Source organism: Schistocerca cancellata, chromosome 10, assembly GCF_023864275.1.
Source record: "Schistocerca cancellata isolate TAMUIC-IGC-003103 chromosome 10, iqSchCanc2.1, whole genome shotgun sequence".
Classification (NCBI taxonomy): Eukaryota; Metazoa; Arthropoda; class Insecta; order Orthoptera; family Acrididae; genus Schistocerca; species Schistocerca cancellata.
In genome coordinates, this window is record NC_064635.1 from 162,548,081 (window position 1) to 162,559,794 (window position 11,714).

The window sequence follows — 11,714 nt, forward strand, 5'->3', positions numbered from 1 at the left end:
AAAGTTCATATTTTGTGTCTTGCCTGGTAAGCAGTCCTGGTTCATATTTTGTAGAAAAGATTCCTGATTTCATTGTTTGTAGGTTATTGTAAATGTGGCTTGCAATAACCGTGATAAACGAATGTGTGTTCTTGCTTGTGCGTGTGCACATGCTTGTCAGACTCTTTGATGTAAACCTGAGGAAATTACAGTAGATACAAATGCTTTGGTTATAATCTTCTGCTATTTAGGTATGGTAGCTGGAAATTTAGACTGTGATGTCAATTATGTTTGTTAACGTCATCAACACAAAGAGAAGAAACAAGAATATTTAATACAAATGGCATTCGAAATAATATGCATAACCTGCAAAGACATTATGACAGTAGTGGTTTCAGCTCTTTATTAGACATACATTGTGATAACAACTGATAAATGTGGCAAACTTGAGTCTCTGTGGTTCGTGGATCAAATGTGTAGTTTCAGATTACTTCTGTGTGAAAGAAGTGCACATTTTTATATATAAAAAATATATATTGCTGTAAACACTTAAATTATAGGACTAATATTACTATCAAAACAAAGTATCTCTTATTTTAAATATGATGGTCAAATGCAGCCTGTATAAATAGTTTGCACCCTGGTGTGTCAGGGAAATAGCTATTGTCTATTACACCTCTGAATAAAGAGCCGTGAATAAAAATGAAAATTTGTTCACCACACGATGGGAGACCTCTTTACTAGGGGTAATATGGGCAATATTCGGGGGGGGGGGGGTGTTCACTACATGTGTTTACAATAAACTATCTCATAGTGACACCAATTTGTCTTAGCAATTAGCAAGAGTCTGGTTCTTAGAGAATGTTACCATAACTGACAGCAGCACGAGTTGCGTGTTAGCTGTTACGCGTTTTTGCTGTGAAAACTGCCTGTCGTGTGTTTTTTCAAAATTTTGTGTATTTGTGTACATGTGCTGTTTCACTTTAAAAATTATGTAAATGAAGTCATGCAAAAGTTGACAATTGGACATTCTGATAAGTAACAATTATTAGTATTATTAAAATTTTAAAAATGTATTAAGTGAGCTGAATTGTCAGCTATTGGAAAACTGAAGTTTTTCTTCAGAATTGTATTAGTCTAACAGGTTGGTTGGCAGCATAGGGATTTTAGTTTGATGAAACCTGGAAAAGTAGAAGGAAGATAGTCATGACATGGTTTGCTATCTTCCACCACTGTTCTTCCTAAAGTATGTGGCTCTGAACAGTCTCTGGGTGGCATGACATAGAACACTACCCATTCCTTGTAAGAGTGGGGTGAAACAGAGTTTCTTTAGTTCAGCATTATTGTGGTTTGCACTTAATGTCAGAAAAAAAATTTTAATTGCTGCAGCAAATGACTATTGATGTTGTGTAAGAACTGTAAGTATGGCGAAGAGATCTTAAAGGGCTGTTTCACAGTGATCAGTTTCATCTCAGGACAGTAAAAACAGTACCTCAAAAAAGTTCTTCCTGGTGTAATAATGAAAAGCGTTTCTTTTGCCAGTAGTGTTAGGTATGGAACCCTGTACTAAAATGACATTCGCTATTTAAGTTGTTGTAAGATGGGTATCTTAGCAGCAAACTTCTTTTTATAGAGTCTTATTACATTGTAAGTGTGCAGTAAATAATCAACAAACAGTAATTTTTTGTTGTGGTTTATTCTAAAAAAATACTATTTAATACTTAACTATGGGCATGAAACGAAATTCAGTTAAATCCTTCCCCTCTCCTCCCTCACCTCCCCAAGGTACTGCTGCAGAAGTTCTTTAAAGTACTCCCCTTTGGCATCCAAACATTTTTTTCAGCTGTTCTGGACTTCACTGTACGCATATTGCAGGGAAATACATGTGCATTACATTACAGGAACATCTTGCTTACTTCCCATTAATTTTTCCTGTCCCATGTTTCAAGTTTCTGTCATTGTCACCCAACAGATACTAACAGAAAAGATGTAACAGCTAAATAGCAATATGAACACAAGCAGCAAGCTTGCATTAGGCAATTTGGTATTGAACAAATTATATGGGAATGAGTGACTGCTTGCTGCTTATTCACTGCACATTTATATGCATACCATCATGGTGTTTCTGTGGACATTCCTACATGGACAAAAGCAATGGTTGTTACACTATTTTCTTGTGTAATGTTGGTTTCTTTCTGGACTGTTTTTCCCCCATCTCATTTTTATCAGTAGGAAGGAACACCAGGTTACAGCAACATATGTTTGTGTGTGTTTTCTTTTGCCTAATTCATCATTCAGAATAAATGTTAAACTCATGTTCGACCACCTTATCTCTTTTTTTGCAGATAATATCTTCAGAATCCTGTATCTTCGGTGTTTATTGTTTTCTTCCTCCACTGTCATTATTTTTCATTTTCTTTCTCTTTGTGTGTGTGAACATTTTAAACCTTCATTCCAGTTTTTATTTTGGCATCCATTGTTTTTTGCATTTTTAAAAATAACTCTCTTTTTATTTTTTTGTTTTGTTTAATGGAATTGATGTTATTTCTGTGACCCATTGGCACTACAACATTTCTCATTCTGAGTGTCAGCAGAGAATGGCGATAAACTTTTTCCGAGATGCACTGGTCAGGTATGTGTTGCACGCCGTAAAATCAACATTGTACCAACCCCTCTTGTGTTTGAACCTGCATGTCCCTTGAATATAAAAAAATTGAGAGGCCTGTTAAGGACTTTTACTGTTCCAAGGCATAGAATCATAATTGTACTTCTCTATCGTAGTTCAGTGTGATCATAATTTTTATCTTTGGTACCTGGGGGAAGACTTCTGTAAAGTACTTTTCTATATACTCATTTGCCAACAACTTTATTTTCTGTAAAACCTTGTTATCATGTGAACTTGGACTGGTAAGACCCACACAGACTTCTCAAATTGCCATCTGATCATCCTTCTGGTATATTGTTGGTACAGTTTAGTAAACCACTATTATCATCTATTTTCAGTTTCTTTCTTGATACAACCTGTCCTTGTACATTTGCTTCTGCCACGAGTTGATGTTCCTACTATATTTCTCAATTTGCTGATCTCGTATGCAATGTTTTGTAATCTGCCAGTTTGTCTTCCATTGCCCATATAACACTTCATTTTCTCAGCGAAAAGGTATATTCTTTGTAAATTTATACTGAAAATAGTTGTATGCCTGCTACATCTAAAGTAATGAATTAACCTCTGATGAATTCATTATAGTTCTTTTCATCACTGAAAACCCGATGGCATGAATTTTCAGTTTAAATCAAGTCTTGTAATTTCCTGGCAAATTCATTCTCTCTTTCACTCATTTAGTGCTGTAGGTAAAATCGGATGGATTTTTCAGCCTGGGCTTTTGTTGTTTGTATTGATGTTACTTTCTGCATAATCTGTCACTATGTAAGTGAACAGCGTTAAATTACGCACTGCATGTTACTGAGGCAGACACCACTGTAAAAAAAAATTAGCTAGTCTCAACTGTATGAAGAGTGCATTCACTTCATTGTTGTAAATTTTTGCTGTGATACATTAAAATGGAAATAGCTGTTGAAACCTTTCCTTTTGCTTTACTATAGAAAATACATATCATATAGTCTAGGCAGATAATTTTCCTAAACATATATGTATATACATCTCCCAGTCCTCTATATGTGTTACTTTTTGACAAGTGTGTGTGTGTGTGTGTGTGTGTGTGTGTGTGTGTGTGTGTTGGGGGGGGGGGGGGGGGGGCACCTTGCTTGCGTGTGTGCTTTTTGAAATAGTATGAAGTGTTGAGCAAGAACATTACTTTCTGTGGTTGGTACTGTGAGTTTGCTGTTTGCAAAGTAAATGTAGAACACCCTCCTTCAATACTGCTACATGGTTTTTACTTAGAAAATACTTGGGTCAAATTTGTGCACCACAATCTGAGGATCCATATTCATGACCTTTCAAGTGAATAACAAATGGAAACACAATTGTGCAGTGATTGCCTTAATTAAGTGTGTTGTAGTGAGATAGATTTTTTGGGCTGTCTCATTTTTCAGTGGGATGAAATAGTAAACTGCCACTCATTGTTTTGTAATTTATCAAGTCTCTTTATGTATTAAGTCAGATTTTATGTGAAGCTTGGTGGGGGTATTGCACTTAAGCTTCTGTACCTGCGAATCGTGGGGAGAGGGCAGGCGTCCATTTAATGAGGAAGTGCAACAATTTAGTGATTTGGAATTCTTCAAAGATGGTTGTATTTTTGGTTAAAAGCTTATATATGTCATGAGAATTTTAACAAGAGACATTTAGGTTACAAATGAAATCTTCATTAACTGAACAAAGAAACCTTCCTCCCCCGTCCCTGGAATAGGCCCATCATTTCAGAGCTGAGCTTATTATAGAACTGAGAGAAATGTGAATGGAGCAGTACAAATTACTTACTGCCACACACTTCCCCTCAGTAAAGAAAGAAGCTGACTACATTAAGTGACAAAATATATACTGCATGTGCCATCAGATGGCCAGTAAAAAGCTGCTAACTCAGATATTGCCATTGTGACATGGTTCTGCCTTGCAGCCCCCTTTATAAGTGCCTGGTTACCATTTGCTGCAGTCCATGAAAGGGCACGATATTCCATGTGTGACCAGTATCCTTAAGTGGGCAGAGGTTGCCATAGTCCTGCTATTAACCAGAATTACCCTCCATTTTCGTTCATAAATATCTGTGAGCCTTTATTTTCTTATCTTGGATATTTTTAGTACTATACTGTCATTGTTTAGTGCATTTTCCCTAGCTGAGGTTGTTCATGAATAAAAATGACAGGTACAAAATACAAAGATAAAGTCTAACAAAAGCTATTATGAACGAATTAATTTGGAATCGTAGGGTGACAAGCTTCACATTGTGACTGAATGCATGGAAGGGCACGGAGCCTTGTTCAAAGGGGCGACATACTATTAAATTTTCTATTATAAATATGCAGAAAAACTTGTGCTGTAACAGATACCTTGCTCTGTTGCATTAAATTTTCCTGGTGCACTTGTGTTATTAATTGATTATGAAAAAAGTTCTCAACAGTATCCTCTATTTTCGTAGTGGGTATTGTTGGAACCTCAAATTTCCATAACGAATTAAAGCGACAGTTGTACAGAGGACATTGAGTACAACAAATCTGTTGTTAAAGACTTGGTGGTTATCTCTTTCTCTTGATAGCGATTTTGAAAAGGTAGGACCTGGTCTTTGCAATTAAGACAAGGTAAGTGTATTGTCTGCAAATGAGAGTGTACTGGTACACAGTATATTGGATGCCGTATAACAAACAGGTTTTTTTGCAAATTAATGAACCTGGACAAATAATAAATCTTCCTTTATCCTGCCACAATTGTCCATGTGGTCTAGGTGATGTGCAACACACACAATTTCCCAGTGTGATGTGATTGCCCCATTGTCAGTAAGGAAAACCTTTTGTCAGAAAACCCGATCCACATTCTGTTCTCCTACACTAGCGAAATTATTTTAATAGGGAGTTAAGACTTTTTTTACCTGATAGGATTTATCACAAATTGTACGCCACCAATTTCAGCCTCAATATCTAATTGCATGTTAATAAATTCCCTGATCCAGCCTCTAGACTGAAAATTATGCACTACTAAAGTCTCCACTTAACACCTCAGTTTATTCTTTAAGACATACTGATGAAGGAAAACTTGGGTTTCAATAGGTACAGTACAACTGAAATAGTAAACTTTAAAAAACCTAACCAAAACCATATCTTTGACTAGTAGCTTCTCCAGCTTGTTGTTAGCTATACGCTGTGACATGTAGCTGCCATTCAAAAGTAATGCATATCCAGATACATTCATAATATTTGCCTCAAAAATCTGAACTGCCAAGACTGTGACACTTTTTTTTTTCTCCCCATTCACTCCATAATTACCCAGTGAGTGTAATGGAAATTCCAGACAGTTTGTCCCTCATTTTGCTAATTATGCTCCCCTTCTTAGTGCTGCCTATTAACAGGCTCGCATGTTGATATTACCTATATTCTAATGCACTTTGAAATTTTCCTGAATGTTGTGGAGAAATCTCCTGATGAACTGGTCAACCCAGAAACTATATTGAAAGTGCTGTACTGTGGTTAGCCCTTCCCAAAAGGGAATAGTGTGCTGGATAGTCAAGTACAACCATAGTTGATGGCTGCTGGGAGAGGTGGTGTTCCTACCTGTACATATCTTGTGGAAACAAAGATGATGTGACTTATCAAATGAAAGTGCTGCAGGTCGACAGACATAGACAAACAAACACAAACATACACAAACATACACACAAAATTCAAGCCTTCACAACAAACTGTTGCCTCATCAGGAAAGAGGGAAGGAGAGGGAAAGACGAAAGGATGTGGGTTTTAAGGGAGAGGGTAAGGAGTCATTCCAGTCCCGGGAGCGGAAAGACTTACCTTAGGGGGAAAAAAGGATGGGTATACACTCGTGCGTGCGTGCGTGCGCGCGCGCGCGCACACACATACACACACATACACACACACACACACACACACACACACACACACACACACACACACACACATCCATCCACACATATACAGACACAAGCAGACATATTTAAAGACAAAGAGTTTGGGCAGAGATGTCAGTCGAGGCAGAAGTGCAGAGGCAAAGATGTTGTTGAATGACAGGTGAGGTATGAGTGGCGGTAACTTGAAATTAGCGGAGATTGAGGCCTGGTGGATAACGGGAAGAGAGGATATATTGAAGAGCAAGTTCCCATCTCCGGAGTTCAGATAGGTTGGTGTTAGTGGGAAGTATCCAGATAACCCGGACGGTGTAACACTGCGCCAAGATGTGCTGGCCGTGCACCAATGCATGTTTAGCCACAGGGTGATCCTCATTACCAACAAACACTGTCTGCCTGTGTCCATTCATGCGAATGGACAGTTTGTTGCTGGTCATTCCCACATAGAATGCATCACAGTGTAGGCAGGTCAGTTGGTAGATCACGTGGGTGCTTTCACACGTGGCTCTGCCTTTGATTGTGTACACCCTCCGGGTTACAGGACTGGAGTAGGTGGTGGTGGGAGGGTGCATGGGACAGGTTTTACACTGGGGGCGGTTACAAGGGTAGGAGCCAGAGGGTAGGGAAGGTGGTTTGGGGATTTCATAGGGATGAACTAAGAGGTTACGAAGGTTAGGTGGACGGTGGAAAGACACTCTTGGTGGAGAAACATTCCACGTGGGAAAAATATATCTAAAAAGAAAGATGATGAAACTTACCAAACAAAAGCGCTGGCAGGTCGATAGACACACAAACATACACAAAAAATTCTAGCTTTCGCAACCAACGGTTGCCTCGTCAGGAAAGAGGGAAGGAGAGGGAAAGACGAAAGGATTTGGGTTTTAAGGGAGAGGGTAAGGAGTCATTCCAATCCCGGGAATGGAAAGACTTACCTTAGGGGGGAAAAAAGGACAGGTATACACACACACACACACACACACACACACACACACACACACACACACACATATCCATCCGCATATACACAGACACAAGCATGAAAATGTCTGCTTGTGTCTGTGTATATGCGGATGGATGTGTGTGTGTGTGTGTGTGTGTGTGTGTGTGTGTGTGTGTGTGTGTATGTGCGAGTGTATACCTGTCCTTTTTTTTCCCCCTAAGGTAAGTCTTTCCGCTCCCGGGATTGGAATGACTCCTTACCCTCTCCCTTAAAACCCACATCCTTTCGTCTTTCCCTCTCCTTCCCTCTTTCCTGATGAAGCAACCGTTGGTTGCGAAAGCTTGAATTTTGTGTGTGTGTTTGTGTGTCTATCAACCTGCCAGCGCTTTCGTTTGGTAAGTCACATCATCTTTGTTTTTAGATATATTTTTCCCACGTGGAACAAAGATGATGTGACTTACCAAACGAAAGTGCTGACAGGTTGATAGACACACAAACATATATACAAAATTCCAGGTTTTGCAGCCAACGGTTGCTCCATCTGGAAAGAGGGAAGGAGAGGAAAAGACAAAAGGATGTGGGTTTTAAGGGAGAGGGTAAGTCCTTCCGCTCCCGGAATTGGAATGACTCCTTACCCTCTCCCTTAAAACCCACATCCTTTCGTTTTTCCCTCTTTCCTGATGGAGCAACCGTGGGTTGCGAAAGCTTGAATTTTGTGTGTGTGTGTGTGTGTGTGTGTGTGTGTGTGTGTGTGTGTGTGTGTCAACATACCAACGCTTTCGTTTGGTAAGTTACATCATCTTTGTTTTTATAATCACTCACTGAATTAAAATTTGAACTGATTTAGACATATTAGTTTGGTCAACCCTTGCCATGCAGTTTTTTGTAGTCCTTCACTCTTTTGCCTCTGACACTTTCCTAATCTGAACATTTGCATTTCTGTATGATTGTTCATTGTACATTGTATTGGTTTAAGGAACTGTGTACAGATAGTTTAGTCTCCTTGGAAGTTGCCTGTATACAAAATTCCTTTTTCATTCAGTACAGTGTAAAAACAAAATGGTGGTCTACCTTTTAAATGAGAAATCTGGCAGGAGATGAAATTAACTTGACATGTAATTATTGAAATACTTTTTATAGAATATGTCTGACTGGTGTTGACAGTGTTGATGATGATCATCATTCTATCAACATGAAGTTATATTTTCAGTGCATACCGATAAGGTGCCTGATATCCCTGTACAAAGGGTACGGGAATGGTGGTGGTGTTTTTTTTTTTTTTTTTTTTTTTTAAATATGGGAACTGGAAATTGTTCATCTCGCTCAAGAAGAGCAAAGAACTAATTCTCTCTTGTAATATAATTAAAATATGTGAATCCATTCTACAATTTAAGTTACATCTATATGTACAGTGTTGAATATAAATTTAGTATGAATTTGAAATACACTCTTATAGCTCTCTCTCTCTCTCTCTCTCTCTCTCTCTCTCTCTCTCTCTCTCTCTCTCTCCCTCCCTCCCTCCCTCCCTCCCTCCCTCCCTCCTCCTCTACCGAGCAAGGTAGTGCAGTGGTTAGCACACTGCATTTGCATTTGGGAGGATGACTGTTCAAACCAACGTCCGGCCACCCTGATGTAGATTTTCCGTGATTTCCCTAAATCGCTTCCCACAAATGTGGGGATAGTTTCTTCAAAAGGGCAGGGCCGATGTCTGTCGCCACCCTTCCCTAATCCGATGGGACCGAGGACATCGCTATTTGGTCCCTTTCCCCAAATCAACCTCCCCCTCCCCCCCCCCCCCCCCCCCTCCTTCCTTGCCACTGAACATTCAAAATTTTTTTTTTCCTTTACAAATAACCCAGGAATGTGAAATACAGTGTTACTGCTTGCACTTCTCTAAATATAGCTCCCTCACAAATAATTGGAATTGTAAACGTCAGTAGTGCTTATTAGTTGTTTGGTGTATAGTATTTGTGTAGTTGCTTTCTCATTGATTCCTGTTTAAAGTTTTACTGGGCTACTGCATTTCTGTTCTTATCGCAAATTTTTAACAATGTTGCAGTTAATGGTAGTGTGTGAAGAAAGAATCGGAAGGCTCGCCAGAGAGACTCTGCTACGGGTGCACCCAGATTCCATTAAATGGAGCAGTGGTATACTGTGTTTATTATGCTTCATCAGGGATTCAACATGCAGTCCACTTGGAAGAGAACACAATCACAGAATGTCTGCAAGGGAACATGTAAGCGTGTTGCATGATGGGAGCCGTCACTTGCTTAAAATGGAACATTCACCACTTTATGTATTTTTGAATCATACTTTCATGATATTTGGCAGTCATGTTCATGAAGATATAAGGAAAAGTGTTAAAGAGAACTTTTAAAAATTAGTTTTAGTAGAGCAAACTCTACTCGGAGTACGTGAATTGCAGGATTAGCTGCCGAACTTCCATTTGATTCTCAGATTATGCTTTGGCTCACATCTGTTTGTTGGTTTACCAACTTTCATAGTGCAGTGAACTTTTCTGGTGGAATGTGCTGGACAGCTTGGTTTAGGTTGCAGTTTATTTTTAATGAACATGACTATGGGTGAGCCAGGTATACATTCACAGCATTAATTTTCATATTGTAAAAAAATTTGCTTTATTTTTTATGATTTCTTAGGCTTACAGTTAAATGTTGGTCATTAAATTCATCTTAAAACAAAAGTATATTGTGTATATATATAAATATAAAGAAAGAATTTTTATATATGCTTTTATGTGGTAAAGTTTATACTGAAATTTGTGACTGCTTATGGAGACATACTTCAGCTGTATCTTTATTTTTAATATGTAAAAAATCTTATTTTAATTGAACTTCTGGAGAACACATGCAACTGATTGTACATAGATCATAGAGCCATTATTCCCATAAATTCATTTTTGACATAAATGTTAAAATTCTTACAAAATTATAGATGCTTATAAAAACTGTGTGTCAACAAAAAACTGTTTTTGCATTTAAATGTTAACAGTAAATAGAAATAATTTTAATTTCTTTACTATAATGTTAATAAAATACAGTAATGTACCTTATTGAACGTTAAAGCTAATACATATATTTTGAAACTGCCCAACCTTCTGGAAAATGCGAAATTGATTGTGGAGACAAGCAGTCCAAATTTTATTTCCTTTTCTCAATTAATATTAGCTTATTTACTATAATCCTTCCAGTTGCAAGTTTACAAATGGGATTCTACATGTATAGTGCCTTTTCTCATTCCTCCCTCCATATTCATCACAGGTTGAATAATTGGTTTTTATTTCTTATATCCTAAAATACTGGACATCAGTGTGCGCACTGATGGTTGGTAGCATATTTATTTTCCTTGTGCAAGTGCAGTGTAGTACTGATGTTAAAATTAGGAACGGGGTACAGGCGAAGCCCCACAGACAATGAATGCAGGTTTTAAGAGACTGGCATTATTGTGCGTCTGTCAAATACTTGTTTCTATATTTCATTCAGTAATATGTATAGAGTCACATAGTGAAAGAAGCTTTACAAGCTAGTTATATTAACTAATCTTGTAAAAATTCATACTTTTTGATCAGAGTTCCTATTCTACACTCTGCCAGAGGTTTATTAACAACTCAAGAATGAGGAAATCAAGGAAGGTTTAGCAGTAGTACAACATTTCTGGATGAAAATGTTCCAAAGCTACTACACTTGCACAAGCGAAAACATTAAGTACTTTTATCATCTGTTTCTCTCTAGATGATGAAATGTCTGAAGGTTTTACAAAAATTGTGAACACAGTTGAAAGAAGAGGAGAGAGAAATGTATAGTAAATTTACAAGGGCTATGCTGCACTATTAATTGCTGGAGTAATGAATACTTAATGGCATTGGTGCTTTTTGTTGAACTGGGTGCTTTTTGTTGAACTGGGTGTAAAAGAAGTTGCATTGGGTGCTGGCTGGGGATGTACTGAACAGGGAATAGCCTAGTGCCACATACAGTGTAGATTTGTTGTCCACTTGTCTACAGTATGCTAGGCATGACATTCGTTCCTTAGTCTTTTTTATAATCAGTTCCTGTATAACTCTCTAATTTCAGATTTGGAATCTTGTGTGTCACAGTGCGGATATCGTGGAAAAACGGTCATCTCAAACAAAATGTTTCATTTTTTATTTGTATTGTTACTTAGCTTTGCTGGAATAAATGAAGTATGTGAATGTGTGAGTGATTCAGATTAAATTTGCAGTTATTACTTTATTAGTTCATGATTGTGCACCA

General features: G+C 38.0%; 1 protein-coding gene across 5 annotated transcripts in view; it reads left to right on the forward strand.

The window, feature by feature from the left end:
- Positions 1-10,592, forward strand: part of LOC126106859 (spectrin beta chain) — a 484,283-nt gene extending 473,691 nt beyond the window's left edge. For all 5 annotated transcript variants that reach the window (XM_049913255.1, XM_049913253.1, XM_049913254.1 and 2 more), the window contains one exon: positions 9,506-10,592. In XM_049913255.1, coding sequence (XP_049769212.1) covers positions 9,506-9,509 — 4 coding nt within the window. In that variant the 3' untranslated portion in view covers positions 9,510-10,592. The remainder of the gene's footprint in view (positions 1-9,505) is intronic.
- The last annotated feature ends 1,122 nt before the right edge of the window (positions 10,593-11,714 follow it).